We start from the raw sequence: 24,379 nt of genomic DNA on the forward strand, positions 1-24,379 counted from the left end.
ACTCTGTCTTGTGTGAAAGGTGTGGACTATGGATCGGCTTTTTAACAAGGAGAGAGGAAACGTGGCTCTAAACACAAAGAAGAGGAAATCTGCACACAGGATCATACATACTGTACAGTCTACTGTTGAAGATCACCAGTTAATCAAATCAACTTTGAGCGACACACGCTTCCTTTATATCCACATTTCTCCCTCATCTTCTCTGCTACAAACCAGCTCAAACAACAGAATCACAATCTGATTTGTTAATATTGCCCTTGCACTTGTTATAATTAGGACTTTTCTGAGGATAATCTGTAAAACTGTCAGTGGCTACCTGCCCTCTTTAATATCCTGTGGTCTGTTCTAAGCTTTGAAGCTGTAATCCTTAAAATGTTCATAAAATCAAACTCTGTATATGATACTAATCAAGGATGGCATTTCTCTGCAACAGTCAGCATATCTACACTCTGTAATTACCTTATCAGACAGTGTATACTTTTTTAATACTTTTTAATCCTTTATTTTTTGTTGTTAGTGACGGAGTCTGCCGTCGCCATGTTTGATTGAAATTGCCTACATGAGGGATTCACAGGAAACATCATATGTATTTGAACCACGGTTACTGTTTTTATTATTGTTAGCGATTATTATGTTTGCGATTAATTTTGACTGAGAGTAGCAGCGCAAGACGTATTTGCGTAGTATGAAACCACACAACAGTCTTGTCACTACACTCTTCTCCAGAATGATGATGATCATCATCATCATCATCCACATGATCTGGTGACTCAGCAAAGCACTGCTTGAATGCAAAAGGAAAACAGACCAGGATTTTCTTTACTACAAATCTGTTAAGACTCTCAGTAACTATGGAATGTACAGAGTCTCTACAGCCTGACCACCACTCTGTGGCCTGCCCATCAGTCGGTTAACTCTTGCATTTCTCAGTTCAGAGAAAAAACACACACATACAGTAAATGGCTGGAGCCAAGTTGCAAAGATAAGAACACTTGATTGATTGATTGATTGATTGACTGGACAGATTGTTGTGGAGTGAGCGATGGAATGATAGACAGCGCAGAAGATTGAAAAGCTCTTACAGGTAAGGTGACCCCTGGTCCTCAATCAGCCTGATGCCTGTTATGCTGGTGGGGACATGGAGACATAAATCTTTTGCTTTAAATGAGGCCTGAATTACCACGGAGACTGTGAGAGGGGTCTGTTTAGTTTCTGCCCAGCCGAGCGGCCTGGTTGCAGGTCCGCACGCTGGACTGTTGGGAGGGAAATTAATGGACTCACATAGACACACAGCTGAAGGTCAGCTCGCTGGAGGAGGGATGGACGGGCAGCTGCCTCTTTGTCAATACAAGCAAAAGCTCTCAATAGCTTTTACATCAGTCCTTCTCCCGTTCACCTTTTATCCCTTTTTTTTATCCCTTTAAGCCACTGTCTCCATATGCATCTTTTATCTGCTTTTTCTCATCTGCTCTGTGTGTCAAGGGTTGGCTTGGCTCAGTGCTTCAGGGCTATAATTTAGAAGAGACGTAGCACCCAATCACAGACACAAACACACAGTCCCCGCACACCGCCCTGTCACCGCCAGTCGGCCACATGCTGGTCACTGCGGCTGGACTCTGTCTGCCCGGCACACGACACCCTGCCTGCTTATCACACTCAGGCTCAGACCTGCAGTTCCTTTGGTACTCTAATAGTAGGAAAAACGACCTAGATAGAAATCGTACAAAGCTTTTCATGTGAAAAAGTGCATTAAGACAGCATACTCCAAGTGTTTAGAAACATAAAAGAATTAATGAGGCTTTTTTTGGCCACATAGGCTGCAACAGATTATGGCGTAATTCACCAGATGAGAGTTACTCTGCAGCCACAAACCCCAGGGCCATGTTAAACCTCCCGCACTTTTCTCACACTGCGAGAAACTGAATCATACGCATTCATGAGTGGACACACACACTCACACACACACACACACACACACACACTCACACACACACACACACACACACACACACACACACACACACACACACACACACACACACACACACACACACACACACCTAATACTGCCAAGGACAGTACATTACATCCACTACTAATTGACTGAAGAGGCTCCAGCAGGGAAAAAACATCCTGAGGTAAACAAACGGTTTCTAGACGTAGCAGAATGAAACAACCACAATTTATCCGATGGGATTCAAAGCAAAACAACTGGCTTTGACATTTTGCAGTTACTCAGTTTCACCACAGCCAATCAGAAACATGATAGGGACACGATACAAGAGATCACTTTTCTACTCTTGTATCTTTTTTTTTTTTAATGAAGAAACATGTAGTGTGAGAGCAGCCCATCTGATTCCAGTTTCAGTCTCACACATGGAGACGAGGGTGCAGAGGGGGTTGGGGGGTAAGTGTAACCAGCACAATGGAGGCTTTTTCAAAATAAGAGCTTGGCTTGAATGACTGGGAATTTGCTGCAATTTTGTAAATGTGTAGAAATGTGTAGTGGCAACTTAGTCTGAGTCTTTTCTGCTTTTGAGATTGATTTATGCGAAGGAAAACACATTTTTAACATTATATGAGCATGTTTGCACAAGAGGGAGGTAAAGTATTTGCATATGAGAGATGCTGTTTTTCATTTCAGTTCCAGCGCTTGTGGGGACTTTCAGACATTAGGGGGCACTGTTGCACCATGTCGAGCCCAGGAACGATTGATGTCAGACTGCACGGATTGAGCCGCGTCTGCTTGTCTCTTTCCCTCCAAAACTCCATCCCTCTGTCTTGGAGAAGTCTTCAATAGGCAGGAAATGGACTGGAGGCAATGTGCTGGATATTTTTAAACTATTAGCTGTATGTTAGGTGGATCACGGCTGTGCAATTGTGAATTCTGCCTAGTTGACCTCAGCTCCATCCATGCCGTCATCTCTAACCTGGCAGCGTGTCATCATGCGTTGCTGTAGTGGATGCAGAGCACTGTCATGAGCAGGTTTCTGTAGTGAAGTCTGAATAAAACATGGAATTCATCATGAATAACCCAAGAGATGTGTCACTGACTTATACTCGGAGGTGAGTCATTACTCTGAGGTACAGCTGGTACACTCTCTGTCTCTCAAAGCAGTCTCCTCTTTTGTTTTGTGTGTGTTGGTGAGTGTGCCACATATGGGGAGAGGCAGGGCATTAACACAGCTGTCACAGAGGTAACCACATTCACCGGTAATTGAAAAAGAGGTGACGTGCACATCTGTTTTAAAGGAAAGGGGTGCTAAGCCTTAGCAAGGGAGGACTGTGTATTTAGATGTGAATGCGCAAGTGTTTGTGTGAGTGTTTTTTTGTGTAAATATGGTCTACATCATAACCTGGACCGTCCTGCCAATCTGTGCGTATCTCTATCACAGACATTGACAAACACGCCTACACACGGCTGCTCTTTCCTAAACATTTATAGAACACTCATCACAGACATGGGAAATGGAAAACAACTAATCTCCCCCCATTTCCCTGCAAACGCACACTTGGTACAAACACCTGGGTGGATGTAGAGATGAATTATGCTCAAAATGAGACAGCGCTGGACCATTTTCACTATCATTTCATAAACAAACAAAAAACAATCCCAGACAAACTGAGATAAAAAGATAAAGAGAAAATAGAGGAATAAACGGGAATAAGGCTTGGGATGATGGGAAGGAAATGTAGTAAGACCTCCACTGAGACATCTTATCGGTGCAATGACGGTACAGTGAGTGTGCTTGGTCACATGATGCCCCCCGATGACCACACTTATAATGTGACTCAGACAATTCTCTATTTGACAGTCAATTATAATCAACACCAATACACTTAGGAATAAACATAGGGACGCACTGACAGAAAAGCCCACGTACACAATAAAATAAAGGCATTATTGAGTAAAGACCACATAATAAACAGTTACAGTCTTTTTCCCTCATCTGTTTTTTACTGGAAACCCCTTTTTCACACAAGAGAGAGACAGAGAACAGAATTAGGAAATACGAGCCACGGTAAGGGGTAGTTGTGGCATGGGAGGAAACTTTCAAAATAAAAGTTTAGTAGCGATAATAACAATTCTCCTTACATAATTTCAAAAGTTGGATCTATCCCAGATGAGGCCCGAACTTTTTCAAAAGTCTTTTCCTCACAAATGCTCGCAGAGAAAGCCTTGCTGTAAGATTGAATATATTATTCTAACACAGTGAGTCGTCGCTCAGAGTGTGAGAGCAGCGGGCCGTGAAGAAAACGCTCTTTCTGTGACTAATCTAAGACCTGAGACAGGGTGGCATTCTGCACACACAGCAGTCCTCTGTCACACATACAAACTAACGTGCCACCGCTAACACAGGTTGTATGGAAGCACGCTGATCCCCTCCAAAACACTAACAACCCAGTCTGACAGCGCACACGCGCACACACACACACACACACGCGCGTACACACACACATCACAGACATACAGGCAACAGGAGGTATATGTGTTATGCTTGTGTTTACTGAAGTGTCATGGGGGGCGGGGGCGGGGGTGAGGGTGAACACAACACACAGGCTAGAATGAAAGAGAGCACAGACATACAGCGATCCATCTGCAGACTACATGTCTGCACACTAACACCCGTCGACCTGCATGAATTCCATCTGTTATAACGCTTTAAATATCAGCTGAGTTTACCAGGCACTTCCTTTGAGCAGTGGCCCACATTTCATTTTGTGAAATGAGCAAAAACGAATAGATGCAAACAAGCTGAGCAGAGAGAAATTTAGGAGCTGGGGTCAGGATGGAGACAGAGTGATGAGTGCATGGCTAATGTCTCTTTATGTGTGTGTGTGTGTGTGTGTGAAAACAAAACACAGTCCTGGTCTGCTGACACTGGTTCGACACACAGGCTGAAATAGAACAATACAAACAACATCACCGGGGGTTTCTACTGCACAAACATTCCCAGAACCTTAAACCCACAGCTCAGCTAAAAACACTACCAGGAGGGGGAATGAGACATGCTCAAACCATTATTACAGCCTAACACCTTTTTTATTCAATTTGTCTAGAAATAAATACATCATTATATCCACTATTGTCTCACCCATCTGGTTGGACCATTCCCCATTGCATTCCTCTCTCCTCCTCTCATTGCATTACTTGTGAAAGCATAACTTTGCTCTGGCCAAATCACACAGACTCTAAAACTCTTCTGACGTGATAAAAATTGCCCCAAGACTATCGTAACATTAAAAAAAAATCATAAGTTATATCTTCGACAAAATCAAAACCGCTAGATCTCACACGTACAATAACATAAATCAAATCAAATAACGGCTCCACGGAGATTTTGTGAAGTCTTCCATGACTGGGGGCTGAGATAAGTGTTGGGGAAAGAGTGGAGGCATGGATAGAGTGCTACACCAAACTCAGGCTGGAGTAAACTCAATTTCTCGAACCCTATTCCATCCTTCAATCCAATACCTTATCTCCCCTGGCTCTAATGGACCACCTTCTCTTCCCAGAATTCTTGGGACACCCCCTGTGTTCCCCTCACTCATTAAGCACCCTCCTCAGCCACTGAAGTCAACAGCTTGAGGATGTTTCTCGCGCTCTCTAACTGTGTGCATGGATAATTTCTCTGCGAGTGCGCCTAATGTGAGGAGGTGAAATTCCCTGTGTTGCTCCTGGGTGTCATATTTTCAGTCAGCAAGGGGTTTCCCAGTGTTGGCAGCTGTTTCCAATGCGATTATCCCGCTGTCACCTTTGGTGTCCATATCTCAGGTGGGTCTTGTGTTAAAAGCAGATGGCATCATTGGCGATCCTTGGCCTGTCTTCCCAGTTAAGGATGACAGTGTGCCACAGCATGTAATGTTTGACTGACCTCTCTGATAAATAATGGTTTAAGTCTGGTAGTAAATCCTCAGACGCCCCCCCACCCTTGCCTTCGTGCACCGTGAAAATGTCTCTCTTCCTCATCCTCTCCCATCAGGTCCGTCCTTCCTGAACAGATGGCAAACACATCACTAATGCCTTGTCTGTCTGTTTGTCTATCCTGTGACGCAGCGCAGAGCCGAGCTGCTAAACAAGGACTAAACACATCACACTGGCAGAGAGGGGCCTCCTCTCCAAACACCACGAAGACTGTGAGAATTACATTGTCACTTGATGGCTTGATGGTCTAAGTGCTCAAGTATCCAAAGTATACCACTTAGCTAATATCACCCTCTTTTTTTTTTTTTTAGCTCCATCTTCACCACTGGTGGGGTCTTAATTTTCCCACAACTGTATTGTATACATTTGTCTGGAGTGGTCTCACACTTAAAATAACTAAGTGCAATTTTTACATACATGTGCATTGCTTAAGTATTTCCATTTCAGGAGATCAATTTCATTCAAAAATGCAAAACATATCACGGTTTCATCTTCTCAGATATGATCATTTTCTGCTTTTCCTCATATTGAATTACAGTAAAGTGAACAATTTTGAGGTTTCCGACTGCTGGTTGGACATAAAAAGAAATCCGAAGTTGTCAGTTTGAGCTCTAAGTAATTATGATGGGAATTTCTCACTATTTTCTTCATTTAATACACAAAACAATTAGTGGATTGATCTAAAATGTGATCAGATGAATTGCTTGCTGCAGCCCTATGTAAAATAGTCAAAACTAGTCCCTCAACCAAAAAAAAGTTAACCATTGCATAAATACTGATGCTTATGTAATATAATCTAATGATGTAATATAACTAGAACTACACTACAGCTAGAGCATAGTATAACACCCAAAGGAGCCATTTCTCTGCACTGACAACTTTTACTTTTGACACTTTATGTACATTTCCCTGATAGCACTTTCTTAGATTTGCTTGAGTAAGATTTCTAATGCAGGACTGATAACAGAGTGTTTTTACTGTGTGTGCTATAGACAAAGGATCAGAATACTTCTTCCAACACTGGCTGACAGGGAGCAATGGAAATTGTGATTTTTTTTCAAATCATACAGAAATCATACAGTCAGTTCAATGGCAGGTCAAAAGATTTAAACATATGAGGATTTACTGACTTTTCTAAAATTCAACTGAAAATTATGACATGAGAATCAATAATTCTACACTATCAATCAATCAATCAGGTGTTTGTTTTAGTTTGGCCACCTCCACTCACATTAATGTTAGTGACCAAAGTATTGCCTTTCACTATAATCTAATGCAGCGCAACATCACCACGCACCACAGCCTCCAAAATGACCAAGGAGCTGAGTCAGCACCTCTTTCGACTCAGTCGCAACACAAACTGAATATGATGAGCTTTATAAATGTAAGATTTATTGCAGGGCTTCTGTGTTGGAAGGCATTACATTTAGTTGGGTGGATCTAACTGGTAACACGATGTGGCTTCAGGATTTTTTTGTGTTTATTATAACCAGTCGCGTACACAAGTGTTTTATTTTGTAACATATTTTGACATATTTGAACAAATGCTTGTAGCAAAAGTTTTGTCTGTTCAAAGAAACATTAAAGTATGAGCTGAGTCAGCCAACTGCAGACTGTAGTTATGCAAACTTGCAAAAATAAAAATTTGATTCTGCAGTTTAACCTCTGTATTGTTATGTTTCAGACGGGATGTGGCGTAGTGGTTAGTGCAGTGTGGATGAGGACATGTGAACTTCTGATCCTCAAAGCCAGATGTGCAAAACGTGTCCAATCTGTCATTTCAGTCAATGTTTGATTTTCTTTACAATTAACTCCTAATAACCACAGCAGGCAGCTGAAAATCAGTAGAAAGCTTATGACCAATTCAACACAAACATGACCATGAAAAGCGAACACACATTCATCGAATCGTACCTCGTATCATTTATCATATCTCTCAAACACACAGTACAAAGCATGTGAGAGGCCATAAATGTTCTCACTGTCAGTAGCGTCCCCCATTGGTTGGAGTTACGAGAGAAGAAGGGCAGATATCTCCGCTGTGATGTTTAGACACACAGCGCTGAGAATACAGAAACATCATAACTGCAAACATGAAAGAGAGAACACACAGCTTCTTAAATAACTCCAAAGAAGAAAAAAAAACAGTGGGGTGGAGAAGATGGAGAGTCAAGGAGCAGGAGACTGGGAGGAGGGGGCGAGGGGGCACATGGCGGGCGTATGAGAAACCAGTCTCCCCCTCCTCCAGCCTCTCCATCCCTCCTCCCGCTCATAATTAGCGGTTCGACGTCGGTGCTCGTTTTGGGTTACTTTCATTCCTTTCCCCCATTTCCACGAAAACAGCAGTGGGACAAACAGGCCCACATGTGTCTCCAAGCACACCAAGCTTAGAACAATAGAAGAAGAAAAGTGGGGCATGTGAGTTCACTCCAGATGAAAGCTGAAGCGGGAAAACACAGGAATTAGTGAGGTTTTCCCTCACATGTTTTAAAATCAAGTTTTCCTATTGGATAAAATGTAGCGTGGAAGGCTGGAACAGCTTACTTTTGGCTTCAAGTGTTATACACCATGACAGGCAGTGGAAACTTTTCAACAAAACTCTGTAGGCCAATCAAAATGCACTGTTGTACAATAGCCCATATGTTCCAGTTAATTCAACACATTCTATGTATTCTATGTCATGTGTAGCTCATTGAAAATACATATCTCTGCGTTCTGAATCTAGCAAACATATGGGCATTTGTCATAATTGCACTAAACATATCCAGTATTTTGGCAACTGCTCTGAGGCATTTCTAACAAATCCATTTTCAAATATTTTGTCGATGTGTATATGTTCACATCACCCGCTCTGGTTTCAGTCTCTTACAGGATGTTTCAGCATGTGGCTACAGTCCTTTCCCAGTGCTGTACCAGATACACCCTTCTGCCCTAAATAAACAATACACAGATATAATGAGACGCATTTCTACCTATCAACACAAAACCAATCATATTAATAATGAAAGATTTAGGGGAGGAGAAAGAAATATATTCAAAACCAAGACAGAAAAGACTAACAATAAGGAATGCGAGGATGACAGATGGATACTTAACTAAATAGACCCCAGCAGAGAGCCCGTGGGGGGGGGCATCTCCCTATTCTCTGCAGCCTGATGTCAATCACGTTACGAGGGGAGCGGAGTGGTCCGCTCTCTGAAAATCCCTCCACAGATGAGTTTCATTTCTAGTTCATACAAGATGATTCCAAGAACAACAAAAGGCAACCTTGCCAAACACAGAAACGAAGGGAAGCTGTATGCATTTTTTTCATCCACATTGCTCTGAATAAATGCAAACACAAGCACAACTTGAAAGCTGAGCTCAAAACCAGATACGACTAATGTTGTCACGACCTATAAACATCGAAGCATTTAAAGTTAAAGCGGACTGGGGTTTGTACGCTCTGGTTGCTCAAATCAAACACTGAGATGCTGCTGGACTTGTCTTAGATTGCTCGAAGACAACTTTTCAAACATTTGATCAAATAAAGCCTTCCTTTCGAGTCAAAGGTCTCTGTAACACCCCACAAGTCACAGGATAGATTTGAGTTATTATTGCTAACATGACATGTCCATTTGACACACCAATTTCCAAACACTGTGCGGGGTGGTACACTCACTTTGCTGGTAATAGAGACCACACTGACCCTGTCATAGATACACATATGAAACAAATAGTGCGCTCCACCTGATCATACACTCAAACCACTTGGAGCCAGTCTGTTGAGCTATGTGGTTACACATGGAGCAGTGCCCCAGGGAACTGTGGGTAATTAATGACAGAGCAAGGGTGGCAATAATCTGTCTCTGATTGACCCGGTTTGACCCTTCCTGCTTTGTTACCATAGTGATTGGTCAGTCTCGTTCCCTTTGGGTGACTGGGCGAATCCCTGGGGCGACAAGGTGGTATGCAGGGTGGGCATGAACCGAGGGGCGGGGGTAGAGAGGGGAAGGAGGTGTGGACTGGGGTTTCAGATGGGTATAATTACATCCTATAGCAAAGAGGAGTCCTTGTCCTACCTTTGCTCCACGACCTAAGGGGGTCACTCCTACATCCCCCACCTTACTCCATTTATCTCTGTTACCAACGAGCAAGTCTTTGCCCGTCCTTGGCAGTAGGGGGCACTACTAATCTAAACATGTAGGCCAGCAGGAAACTGGTCAAGCCAATTCTGAGAGATTACTGTCCACTAGCTCACAACGGTGACCATTCATCATCAGTGAACCAACCATAGGGAGCATAGAGCATGTGTCCATCTGCAGCGCTAACAACATGCTAATTGAGTGACGTCTAGGACTAGAGTTTCTCTTTTGTTACTGGTCACTAATATACTCTTCACCCTTAACTGATCAATCACAATGAAATCTTCAAGCTGGGAAAACACCTTTAATCAGTCTCTAGGGGGTCTATCAGTATCTAAAGAAGACACTGAAAAGGTCCTGGAATGTTTCTCTGTCTCCATTTCAGATCAGACATACAGACACAAAGACACATGTCCTGTGGGCCGTGACCCTCCCTGGCCTGTGCTCAGCAGGTAGTGACAAATGACCTGATAGTTAATCTGTCCTGAGGTGGAGCTTTTCTACAGGGAACAGAGAGCCTTGTTTGTGACAACAGGAAGTTGAGACACTGTTACCAGAATAAGCACATTAAAGGATGCACATGCATGAATGCATGCATGCACACATGGCCGCACACACTTACTTGCAAGCACATCTGGGTATACTTTCAGATGCAGTTCATCATGATAAAATGGAATATAAACAGAGTGACGTGTTAAAATGAAGGAAGGGGTCGTGTGCCAGTCAGAGGAATATAAAGGTAAGAAGTGGTTCGTTGGCCAGCTCTGTCAGGGACACTGGGTCATTGTTGGGCCTCTTGCAACCCCCGCCATCTTCGCCAAGGGTCAGCTTTTTATACGGCCATCCTTATTAACAATCCAAGGGTGAATGCTAGGCATTGTGGGATTTTCCCTAGTCTGTGGTGTCTTGTTGGAGCGTGCTCAAATGAAGTCTGACGCCAGGAGGCCAAGTCAGCAGACCACACTGACCCGATTCACCAGGGATGTAGAGTGTTAGCGAGAGCTCCAAGAGTCCCCTCTGATCATGTTCCCCATACCACCTCACCCAAACACTGAAAGATGACAATGCAGCTCAGCACAACAAAGCTCTGAAATGCCAAAAGTGTCATTAAGTAGAGTAAGCAGCACGGGTGATCTCCAAGACACATCAACCATTTCATTCTGCAAGTATGGTCTCAGCAAGTGTGAGAGGCTGTGAAAAACATTCAGTTGAAATCCTGCAGAACCCTCAAAAACATACATTCATGAGGAAAAAAACACTCAAGGCCACATGAAAAATCCTCCTGATGTGAAGGGTTTTGACTGCACAGTTAAACAGCCACAATAAACCATGGAGACCACTACAAAAAATATCTGCAGATGCGTAAAATGCAACTCCAACTCGATATAGAACAATGGCAAAAGAAAAAGGCCACTTTAAGTAAAACAAAAAATGTTTAGTGTATTGAACTCTTATGAGCCAACCCTTCTCCTTTAGCTTTAACATTCAGAGTGCTGTAGCTCTATAATTCTACAGCTATTAACACCAAAGCAATTCCTATAAAGTTTCAGTTCAGTGGGCTGAGATATAGATTTACTAAAAAAGATGCTTAGTGGAACATTTAAAATGCAGTACATGCAAATTACTATTGAACTGAGAAGTGGAGCCACTGAGGTTTAATATGAGGCAACTAGATTGAGCTTTCTTGTGTTCCTCGACAGATTGAGCACAATCATAGCCAGAAGGATGGCGAGGCGATTGGGGATAAGCAATGTAGAAAGAGGAGCGAGCCAAGCACCTATCTGTCTGAGAGAAGAGAGGTAATGATAACAGGAAGTGAGATGAGTTGGGCTTGCCCTCTGGCCTACCAGCCCATCACCTCTGTTAAAGAGGTCCCTCTCTATAAACAGGCCTCTCTCTGCCTATTAAACAGATAGTACATTAGGCCTGAGCTGTGCAGAACAATGTAAACACAGCCGTCTCAGGGTACCAGCGCTGAGGGGAGGGAGTGGGGAGGGTGGGGGGAGCAGGGAGAGGAAGCTTGCGATGTGGGCTATTCCTGGGTCTTCCTGGGAGTGAACTTCATCACTGCTTTTCTCTCCCACTGTAATCCCTTCTAACTAAACACAGGAAGGAAGAGATAGGTAAATAACTCACTCTTCTGATAAACCCAACTTTCTTCCAGCTACGCATTTTCCTCCAGTTTTAGCGGGCTTGTTATGCTACAAAATACAGTTTTGTGGACTTAAGTGGAGCACAGGAGTTCATGTTGTATGTCTGTGTATGTTACACTGAGGCATATGTTTGGAGAACACATAACAGAGATACAGGGTAAACATGACATATTTAAAGGGAAGTGAAGGATAAAGTGTGGTTTGGAGAAGAAAGGGATGAACAGAGAACGATAGGAGGAGAGCCAGAGAGGCCACTTTGACGAGAGACAGACAAGAGTTGATCCTGAACCTACCGTGGCTCATTCTGTGAGCGGCTCTGTGTTGCTCCAGGGTTATGGGGGCTACAGAGAGGATACACAGGGTTTGGATGAGGGAGAATGTGGTACTGAAAGTGGATGGATGAGGAGACGGTCAGTCCAGATGTGAGGTTGTTAAACAGTGGGGAACTGTAGAGGGTCAGTGCTGGACATCTCAGGGCAGTGCCCTGAAGTCATTCACACCCGTTAGTTACAATCTCCAGCAAACACCATCCCCCCCCTTGCAGAAGAGATGGAGAATAAGGGGAATGTCTGGGATGTGGGGACAGTCTCCATACCCTGGGGAAAGGCCAATTACAGGCTTAAAGCCCCCCTGTCTGTCTGTGGCATGCAGCTCAGATAAGATGAAAGTTCCTTGGGACCAATATCAGCATTTTTGCTTCTGTCGCCATAAGAAATGATACAATCCAGATGTTACATGTACATATAACTGCATGTTAAGTATTCTGGGGATAGATTGCTTTCTTATGGCTTTACTTAACTGGAAAACTGACACAGGTTTTACTGTGAGGCTACTGACAGACTACAGACCTGCAGGTCTTGAGCATCTACAGGTCAGTGTATGTCCAGGAAGGGTCAAGGGATAGAGGTGAAGGGTCATGAGTCTTAGGCCAGCACACACTGGCACTGTACTGGGGGGTTAATGGAGTATGTGTGTCACAAGGCTCCAACCTGGCTGTATATTCCCTGACAACAACAGACACTGACACGACCAGGCACAGAGCAAAAAACAGGAGGAAAAGGCCTCTATATGACACAACAGCACAATCTGTAGCTTTGTAGTTTCTTGTATGATTATTTGGAAATGAAGATTGAAGAGATAATCACAACAGCCAAATCACATCTACGCGAACCTACTCAAACCTGACATGAATATATTATGTTATAAGAAAAAGAGTTTGGTCCAAAAGGGACCCAAAGACAATCAGACCCCCCTGGGTATATCGGAGGATAGTTAGACCTGATCCAAACTTGCTCAATGCAAAAAAAAACCAAAACAGAGAGAAAACCAACACTGGCAGCAGCATGATATTCTAGCAGAGGAATATGTCTTGTCAGAGGAGCTGCAGTAGACAAGAGTAGTAATGCTGCAATGAGCTAGACAGTTCTCTGCTAAAATGTATTTATTTATTTTTTAACTATTGGCTGACACATTGTTCTTTTAAGATTTAAATTTTCTTTTTTGTATCAGCCTCAAAAATGTAGTTGGGCTATAATTTAGACTCCCAGAACTGAGACCTGTGCCAATGCAACAGGACTCATAGCAACATGATTCTTTATGTGGATACGTCTCAGATCTGCTGCCGCAACTCATTTATAAGTTGAAACAAGTGGACCTGGGAAGACCTCTAATTGCTTGATAAACCAATTAAAGGTAAATAATTGGTAAACATTTTTTTTAGTCACAATCCAGTCGATGCTGACAATTTTCAGATTGACTCATGTGAATTTTCATCTTGTATGAAGTTAAAGAATGAAGCCAACTGTGATTGGACTGGATTTTAACATATATGTGTGTGTGTGTGTGTGTGTATATATATATATATATATATACATATATACAGTATTTCAGACTTAAACACAAACCTACAGCAGAGACAGGGGATAAGGATCAGGCAGGCAGTTTGAGGGACTCATGGGAGAATGGGACAATACAGCCTAGTGCAGCTTTCTGTCTGAGCAGCGCTGAGACCAGTAATAACTCGGAGCTCGAATGTTTGCAGAGGCATGCCCTGGTAATCCCAGCAGAGTAAAGCAACAGGCCAGGGTGAGAGAGGTTAGCTCCTCTCTACTGCACTGCTGTCATCACCAGCATGTCCAGTGATGTGACAGAGTACTCAACAGTAGCCTTAAAAATTAATTGCAAAAAAATGTAGCTGCAACTTGTGTGTCAGCTCTTTCTGGGAGGGTTGTACAGTAGTAGTGTACATGTTTAGTTTGGTGAGGTAGAGGCTCTGGCTGGGCCGTTGATGGGAAGGTAGTGTAGTGTGCCTGTGATGTTCTGGGAAGTGGTGAAAGAGTGAGTCTGTTGAGTTTTGCCTTGGCTGCACCACCCCAGTCCAGCACTGAACACGTCTAGCATACACATTCTGTAACTGCGGGCTGGAGCTGGACCAAGCCTGCTCAATCTGGCCCATTCAGACCAAAACCCAGTTACATGCCAGACAGCCAGGGCCCAGGGCAGCGGGGGCGGGGGGTATAGGTGCAAGCAGGGTGGCAGTGCCAGCCGAGAAGATATGTGGCCATCTCACACAAATAGAAGCACTATATTGAGGAGGAAATGAATCAAGCAGTCTTCATAAGGCAGTAGGTATCATACTAACCACATGTAGATCAAAGTCCAACTAACATGTCACATCTGTGCCTTAGTCTTATTAAACTCCCAGCTGTAAGATCCTCACAGGTGTGTTGTCTTTCAAGTAAAGACTGCCACTGAAAAACCTGCAAAACCACAGTTCGTTTCTGTTACAGCATAGTTAAACATTACCTCATGAGCAAAACATCATGCCGCTGCTCAGGAAAAGTTGTCTAGGTCTCAAAGTAACTATTACACAGTTTTTTTATACAGGCAAAGCGTGCGCATCGATGTTGGGAAAGGCATTAACTAGGCTAGGTCCTGAACTCAGTTGCCCTTTGCGTCAGTATGGCTACTGTCCACTCCAAGCCCCCAGTGCACCACAGAGGAGCTGGCCTGAATGAACTTGCACGGTCCACCAGCGATGGAGCGTCTGGCTCTGCCCAGTCGTACCCACAGCAGCCCTCACACACTCAGGCAGAGCAAACACGGCCCGACCGCCAGGCAGAGCTGAAAGGCATTTCATCCCGCCATTTTGTAATGTAATTAATTTCAGTCTGTCCATGTTGAGCCAAAGCAAAAACCTCGCATGGAAATTAAATAAACAGAGGGGGCACAGAGGACACACAACTCATTTCCCTTAATACCTCAATAAAACTCAGGCTCGTTTTGATTGCAAACACCAACTCTCACATCATGCTCAAGGCTTGATTGTGAGATTTGATTCTTGAAGAATGTCATTTTGAACCCACACCAAGTGCTATATATACTATGCTGATGCTAAATCCAACAACACTCTGTCATTAGCATAGTCTTCATTAGTTTAACGAGATCCAGTTCCACCTGCGGACGGGGTCACCTAAAAGCTAAGTTATGAGACTGAAACAAGAAAAAAAAAAAAGAGTGGTGAGAAAGTTGTACTTTGAATTATCCAGGTATAGCAGACAACCATGGGGGAGTGGATCAAAGTGGAGTCATGGAGTAAAAGGATACTGGAAGTATAAGCCCTAAAGTCTTCCTCCTTTATTTAATAAACCAAAGATGGCCCCAGCTGAGGACCACGGTTTATGAGGTTGTTTTCAAATTCCAATTTGGCATGGGACACTGCTGTGAGCTTGTTTTATTTTTCCGTGATTTAGTTTAATAAGTTCCTAAATACTCTGCTGTCCTACTGCTTGCTTTACAGCTTCAGGAATATAAAGAGACTCAATGAAAATAGCAAGGTAAGAGAAGGAGGAAATGGCTTTAGTATCAGTTCGCTCGCAGTGCAGAGCATTGGAGCATTCAGCTCGGTCTCTGTGTGTAAGACATATCTTAAATTATCAATTAATTGCTACTAAAGAGCTGAAGTGAACAAGTGCTGACTGGCTGGTCTGGCCTTTGGTTTATTCCTACACTCCCCTCTGCCTCTGTCTCTCCATCAGACTTGCCCTCTGACCTTTCTCTAGTCAAACACACGTGTACATCCGCCTCTGTCCACCCCCGTAAACTAGACCCCCTTCCTCCTCTGAACTAAAAAGCCTCTAAACAACATGATGGAAATCTGGCGTTTTTGCAGTGTTTACTGGATCCGAATGTTTTCCCTACAAACACCGCTGACCTTGTTTATGAAGGAGAGGAATCTGCGTTTTTTCCTGTCTCTGTCAGTTTAACACAACATTCTGGCCACCATCTAGCGAACCACAAGCACCCACTTACCTGCTGAGCATCGGTAATAAAATATTTACCCGAAGGGAAAGATGTGAAAGAATAATTAACCAGTTAATTACAAATTGCCAGTGAATATGCTGTTTTTTCACCTAACTCTGTCAATGTAACATTGTTGAAGATGAAATTTAAAAAGGATGCGTGCATTCTTTTAGTTATATGATCCGCATTTGCTTTGAAAAACATTTAAAGTATTGCTGTAATAGCTGGTCTCACGTTTTTTTAAGAGGTGGATATCCCATTTTGAAAAGAGACTGTTCACTTTTTGTCACCTGTAACGCATACGGATGATAGGTTTGTGTAAGATGAGTACGGACCTGCAGCAGCAGCCTCTCGAAGGCCAGGCAGGCGTCCCAGCGGGGCAGGCTGGGGTGGCGGAGTGCCTGGGCCGTGGCCAGGCCCAGCTGAAGCACCCCGCAGTGACTCTCTAGCGCCACCCAATTGCTCCGGAACAGCTGCATGTACGAGCACAGCTGCTCGGGGGTCACACGGCCTGAGAGGAGGGAAGATGATACTGTTATTATGTGAGGGGGAAATCTGGAGCAATCACAAATTCATCAATCAGTATTGGTAAAGTTGCATCATACAGTGCTGTATATATAATCCACATAGTACTGTTGGCCCAACTGTCTTATGTGTGCCATCTGCTGCAAACAAATAAAAGTGTATAAGGTTGCATCAGATGCAGACACACACATACAGTCATTCCTCTTGATGGGAACAGCAGAGCTTGGAGACAGAATAAATAGACAACCTTTTCCCAAGCACAACAGCCTTTTTAATAACCATCATACACTCAGCTTAGGGGCAGAGGGGAATGACTGATACCAAAACAGACCATAATATTATCTTAATGAGCAAAAACTCCACATGCTGGGAGAAAACAGGAGGAGAAGGAGAAGTATGTGCATGAGAGTGTGCAAGCTTCAGGTGGGGGAGTTAATGTCAGAGTTTACAGTGAAATGTTTGCATGAGTCACACTATATGACTAAACACCACTGAGAGTGTATCTGCTTCAGCATGTCTACATATAGCTGAGGCGCGGGGACACCGATAAGAGCGCCTGAGAGCCCATCTTAAGTGTGACTAATAAGTGTAAATCACAGGTTTTCTCTGAACATTTATAGAAGCTGCAGAGAGAGACTACACTTCTCACACTGTTTAGGACCCTCCACTCCCCTCTCCTGCGAAGATTCACAGAGACACAGGAAGAGCGGCATAAAGGGTGTAAAGGCTAGAAGGGGGTGTGCAGGGTGGCCTGGAGGTACGAGGGTCTGTGTCAGGGGCTGGGATAGAGAGGGGGCACACATTAACTCCCCATAAAGCCTACTTCTTCATGTTGATGTTCTGAACCAGCACCAGATGTGGGAGTATTTCCTGTTGGACTACATGGCCAATGTTTTCTTTAGCGGGGCCAAACACATGACTAAAAGAGAAACAGACAGGCAGGATAAAAAAAATGGAGCAGAAAGCTCCAAAATACTAGATACAGCATGGAGTCATGGCGCTTAATAAATATAAAGACAACACATTTCTTTTAACTTTATTAAATTGGATGGGAAAATTTATGGAGATGTGAAAGGTTTCCAGAAAGAAAACTGGAGGGAATCATCCAGGGAAGTAACAAAAAACTAATTTTAGAGCAGCTGATACGTAAATCTTACATAGATTTCGGCAAGTCCGCCTGTTGGGAAACATACCATCCAAGCTGAACTGAAAGAGTGAGTGTGCTGTGTGGCATTTGCTGTACAGGCAATACGAACAAAGTGCCTACAAAAGGGAATTTAATTTCTTGCTGAAACTGAAGTATTTTTGAAGAATAAGCTTCAGTCCTGACATATTAAAAATCCTGAAAAGCTCTATTGTGAACATATCCAGCCATAAAAACCTGGCAATATAACCGAGGATCGCTAAGCTTGATGTGCCAACCATAATTCAGCACAGAACCAGGAAATACGTCCAAAGCAAGGGCCAAGCATAATTTTACCCGAGTATAGGCAACCAAAGAATGATACACTGTAGGCCAAATATATTCAGACTTTACAGCTCGGGCAGATCATAAGTGACTGAGTGAGAAAATGTAAAACGATGGAAAAAATTCAAAAAAGAACTTAAGAAAAGTAAGCCACACAAAAAGGCTGTTCTCCATTACACAAACAGCCCTGGTCGAGCCTTAGCTCTTATCTATGTCACTAAACTTCCCTCAAAACAGCTCTGTGATTCCTCAAGCATCTTGATGCCAGATGCAAAATGAATCTCAGGGAGATGATCTGTCAGCTGAGCTATGGTTTCAAACTGGGGTGTTTCTGCAGTAATAGCAGAACTGGAAAGGTTCTTATTTTCAGCCTCTAATAAATAACACTGTGCGTGGAAGAAGACACTGTGCTCGTGCCTTGAACTGAATAGTCCATGTCGGCTTTATCATTTGTTTAACAACTGCTTTTCGTTGGGCAAAAATTTGGCATTGTATGCCTATTTTGTTTTTCAGTTAATTTGATTGCACTGAGATGCAAGATACACCATCAATTTCTGGTGTCTGAAAACCAGCAGGTTTTTATGTTACTGTGAAAGTTTCATCTGTGGTAAAGTGTCATGTTTCTAAGTGGTCAGTCAATTAGACAATGCGTGCAGGAAATATGGAGTTATTTCAACTAAATGTAACTCCTTTCATGACATCAGCATGGTGTTCAAAGGTTCTCGGTTATATTTTCCACATTGCTCTTTGGATCACCAAAGAAGGCAAAAGGAGCTCAAACCTTTTAGCCATTCTAATGTTCTTCTGGGTGTATTTATTGCAGGACCAGCCATAAAACAAATCACATTTTCAGTCCCATGCTATAAACAGTTTGAGCTTCTGCCCATTTTAGCCTCATGTGCAGAAGTGGCAATTGAGACACAGCCGTGATCAAAGTTCTGAACAATGCAAAAAAGGGCAGGGGCCAACAATGATTTAGTCCCGTTACTGGAAGTTGACTTGCATTGTAGGTGCACAGGGTTAGTCAGAGGCTAAGTGATGTCTGATGTCAGCTCAAAGTTGAGTGGTGGCTGGCCTCAGCAGCTGGACAGGCTCATAAGTAATTCTACATGGATGGGGGACACAGGAAGGCTGAGAGGCTTTTATTTATGCACTCCAAGAGGAAGAGTGTCCTGGATCTTTTATTTGTGGATGCATGCTGGGGCCCCATTTAAGACTCTACTGTACAGGAGGACAGAGCACAGCCTACGACAGTGCAGCTACAGCACCACATTACTTAAACCTTCTTTAGTGTCGTCATAGTTTTTATCTGTGGTTCTTTTTCAGTGAAGACTGTGACGGGAGACAAAGTACTACTTCAAAATAAAGGTAAAAATAAAAAATGTGCTAATATGCTGATGCTGAGCAGGTAAAACGTTTAAAATGTTCACCATCTTGGTTTGGCATGCTGACAAACGTACAGCTGAGGTTGATGTGCATGACGGTTTTATGAGTATAGGTGATCCCCCTAAACGTTAGGGGGATCACGACTCACCACAGTTGAATGGGGACATGTTCTTGTATTCATACTGTTTCTTGTATTGTATGCTTACAAACCTGAGAAACTATGTAATGTGGTGTACCCCAAGGTTCAGTCCTTGGTCTTACTCTGATTGCCTTGTATATGCCTTGGACACATAATAAGGAACGTCAAAGGCACCTCTATCACTTCTACACAGATGATATCCAATTAGATGTCTCATTTAAACCTCATGACATACCTAAACTGTCAAAAACTAGAAAAGCTGGGTGGCAGATAATTACTCGCTGCTGAATGCAGACAAAACAGAAAAATCCTTGTGTCTGTCCCACCTAGTCATATCCCTAAGATAATGGGTGGTCTTGGGCCTCTTACCTCATCAGTTAAATCCTCCATTAGAAATCTAGGTTTCACTGTGGACCAGGCTCTGACTCTGGACCAAAATGTCAACTGTCTAATTCGCTTTTGCCAGCTGAGAAACATTGCAAAGCTCAGGCCCATGAAAATTTGAGCTTTTTTATATCATCCCATTTACTGTACCCCCCTTTTCACTTGACTCAGCAAAACATCCCTCGATTGTTTACAAGTGGTCCAAAATACAACTGCTTGGCTCCTGACCAGGTCCTCCAAAAAGTCTCATGTGACAACTATCTTAATTGCTCTTCACTGGCTCCTCATTCATTTCAAAATCCAATTCAAAGTTCTTGTCTACTTCAGAGATATACTGCAGCCCTATGTCACCAGCACGACTCCATAAAGGCTCAGATCAGAGTTTGCTGGTTGACCCTCGGTCAAGGCTTAAAACTAAAGGAGACTGTGCTTTTGAGGTTGTGGCTCTTAAGCCTCGGAACTCTCTTCTTTTAGATTCAAGATCTGTGGACACTGTGGTCACTTTTAAAAGGCAGCTCAAGACTTGTTTGTTGAGACTGGATTTTGTGTACTTTTTCTGTTCATGTAATTCTTTTGTTTTATTGTCATTTTTCCTGTCTGTATATTTACCCTGTGAAGTGCTTTGTGAAGGCCTCTTGAAAGGTGCAATATAAATAAAGTTATTTACTTTCTAACTTACAAAACAATAAAAAAGAAAGAGAAAGTGAGTGGTTTTGGAATGACTGGAAATAGTGGAATTACTGTAACTGTGCCTATTCAAGCCTTTGATGATTGATATGATTCCACAAAAACACTTAATGTTGTCTTTCTTTTTTGCTTGACTTCCACTGAAATAAATAGTCATACATTGTGACATATGATATTTTCATCTCATTTGATTGTACACATGTGAAATAAAACTTTTTATGCCCCAAAATATACTTTTGTCCTAATAAATTATAGATTTATATTGATTAGCAGAATGGAAAAAAGATAAAACTCAAGTGGAAGATGAAGTGCAAAGCCTTTCTGCCATTTAACAAAACACATTGTGATTATCATTTAAAGTAAAGGAGATACTGTAAAATATTGGTACTTATTTCAACTATCGAGATATTAATTTGTCCCAAATCTCACTGCTTGAAGTGATGAATGCAATCACTTGTCTGCCTGAGTCTCACTCCCTGCTCTAAAAGCCCAGACTGCACCACAGGAAGAAAGGCCCTGTCAACACATCTCATTTACACTGCAGTGTCAGTGCACACAATATATACACAAACTGTATAACCTTGTGACGCACATGTATGCATGCATGCATACATACATACATACATAGCCTACTCACACGCGCACACACACACACACACACACACAAAGGATCAGATAAATGCATTTAAGGACGATGAAACCAAAGCTGTCTAACTAATTCCCCACTAAGAGCAAAAACACCCAAGATAAACAGTGGACTCTACACTATCACATACATATCCACACACTCACACCCACACACACACACACACACACACACACAGCAAGGGGATTTCATCATCCTATTGTGCTATGAGAAACCTGACGGGTCATACGCAGGCTCTGAGAAATGGATTATTTTCTCTGTCTCTCTCTGGATGATCTTATCCTGTTGAGATGAAAAGAAGCCAAGTTGGACCAGTGTGTATGTGAGAATGCTGGGCCTGAAGGATCCTGCTACATTATTTTCTCCACTGATCTGCATAAACCTACCAGAGTGAGAGCGAGTTGGGATGCGAGTGGAAAACTCTACTCTCCCAGCAAGTGAGTGAGAAGATAGGTATTAATGCTAAGCGTTTTGTGTTACTGGCTTTAGCTTGGTCTCGTATAACAAGAGTATGATGGATTGAGAACTCTGCTGGTGGTGCTTGTGGGCAGGATGGGAACCATGTGGGGGTGCGCCTGGAGCTCAGGGGAACTTCATGGAATCTGGTCCTCTGCCAGTTGGGTATAAAGGTTCAGTGTGTGAGTCTGACAGTGCCCCCTTCTCTCCCCTCTTTTCTCCCATTCTCTCTCTCTGGAAAGACATTAGGTCAACAGACTGTCAGTCAGCAGGCGGCAGCAACTTTAATGCTACACCTTCTTCATGCTTTCTTGCTTTTTCTGTCACTGCCAATCTCTTTGTTCCTTCTGCTTCAGCAGCTAGCTCTCTTGTGCATTATGTACAGTGTAGCAATCATCCAGAATTAGAAGGACTGATGTCGAGCACAAATGTGTGAAGGCAAACCACCATGTGTATGCAGATGCTTGGCAGAGTGTGTGTGTGTGTGTGTGTGTGTATGACCTCCAACATATTACAACCTGCTTGGTTCGAGAGACAAGACCTTCTTTACCTCATAGATTATAGGAGCTGAGGGACCACATTGCCCCTCCCTTTAAACCCCCACTTTCTGCCAGATGCTAACATGCATATTAGCCTTGTGTGTGTGTGTGTGTGAGAGTGCTTGTGTGAGTGTAGTGCATCCATTACCTGTGTGAGTCAGCGGGTAGCGTAGAGGTGAACATGCACGAGGGCACTCTCTACTTGTGCATGATAATGACTTTATTTTTGCGTGCCTACACATATTTTTATCCCTCACTTCAGCCCCCTTTGCTTCATTAACAAACAACAAAAGTTTTCAAAAGCAGCATGTGTGCGAGGGAGCATGTGTGTGTGATGTGTGTGTGTGTGATATGTGTGTGTGTGATGTGTGTGTGTGATATGTGTGTGTGTGATGTGTGTGTGTGTCACAGAGCCAACATGTGGTTCAGATTTCCTCTGTGGCCACATGGGCAAATACACGGCAAGGCAGAGAAGTTGGATCTCAGTAGGAGGCGCTATGGTTCTACTCCAAAACACTACAATACTCACATATGTGTCTCAGAACGTCACTTTGTACTCATGATGCTTTTACTTGATGTGAATGCTCATGTTTATTCATTTTTGTCTGTATTTTGTATAAATGTGTGTTTTATTTAATGGGAAACAAGATGTATACATTCTCTTTCTTACCCATGCTCATCTTGATTGGCAGCTTTTCCTTGCTGGCTGTTTCCACAAGTTGCCGACGGACCTCCATCACCCCTTCTTTATGTTTATTGGTCAGCATGGACTCCCATAGTGACTGTGCTGCAGGTGACCTAGTAGGTAAAACAATCAAACCGGTCATTTAGCCATGAGGACAAAAAACAAAAACATAACACTGTAGCAGGTAGTGATTTTCAGCAGGAAAAAGCCAAACAACTGTTGCTGCTCCTACTGTGTGTTCAGAGCATGCAGGATTCTGAGTATCAACAAAAAGAAAGCATGGACGTGATTGAGTGCTCGTCCCAGTGATAGAGAGTCTGATGGTCTGGGAGCTGTGACTCCCCTATGGGAACACTCACAGGAAAAGGCTGAAATTAGCAGAGGGAAAATCAGGAATGCTCTCAATCCACCTTAGACGTCTGTGTGCCAACATTCCTCTGGCCTGATCAGTTCAGTCCTTACATCAGTGACAAAGCAACAGACTCTGGAGACCGAGGCTCCTCTCGATACAATCTCAGGGCCCGTCTCAGTCCCTCGTCTCATTATCCGCTAGGTTATGAAACACACTGATCCACATCTCTAATGGGAGATTGAGGACCAGGCATGTGAGTAAGACTATTACCATCTGCCATGAGCACTGGAAACAGCTTCAAGTCTTTCCATGAAAGAATCAAAGAGTGTCACGGAGGAGCGACACTTCTTCTTTCAAAACGGTGTCTGAATTCAAACTGTTCAGTCTGTGTGTGTCTCCTCTCAGATTTCTCGTCCCATTAAAGGCACTAACACTTTGCTGGCTGGATGAGAGGGCATCAAAAGCTAACATCTCCGTCTGTGCCTTTGAGTGCTAAACTGACATGAGCGGACGAGATCTCCGTCCTCTCAGGGTGACTAGAAACTGAAGACAGAAAGAGACAAAGAGAGAGACGAGGCTAAGGACAGAGAGGGGGAAGGTAGGAGGG

General features: G+C 43.2%; 1 protein-coding gene across 1 annotated transcript in view; it reads right to left on the bottom strand.

Moving 5' to 3' along the window:
* The window catches only part of scfd2 (sec1 family domain containing 2), an 84,841-nt gene that overhangs the window by 50,454 nt on the left and 10,008 nt on the right, over window positions 1–24,379 (bottom strand). Inside the window, exons 3-4 of the mRNA XM_070832433.1 lie at window positions 23,406–23,533; window positions 16,841–17,016 (exon numbers count right to left, since the gene is read on the bottom strand). Coding sequence (XP_070688534.1) covers window positions 16,841–17,016; window positions 23,406–23,533 — 304 coding nt within the window. The remainder of the gene's footprint in view (window positions 1–16,840; window positions 17,017–23,405; window positions 23,534–24,379) is intronic.

The sequence above is a fragment of the Pempheris klunzingeri genome, chromosome 6 (genome assembly GCF_042242105.1).
Source record: "Pempheris klunzingeri isolate RE-2024b chromosome 6, fPemKlu1.hap1, whole genome shotgun sequence".
NCBI lineage: Eukaryota > Metazoa > Chordata > Actinopteri > Acropomatiformes > Pempheridae > Pempheris > Pempheris klunzingeri.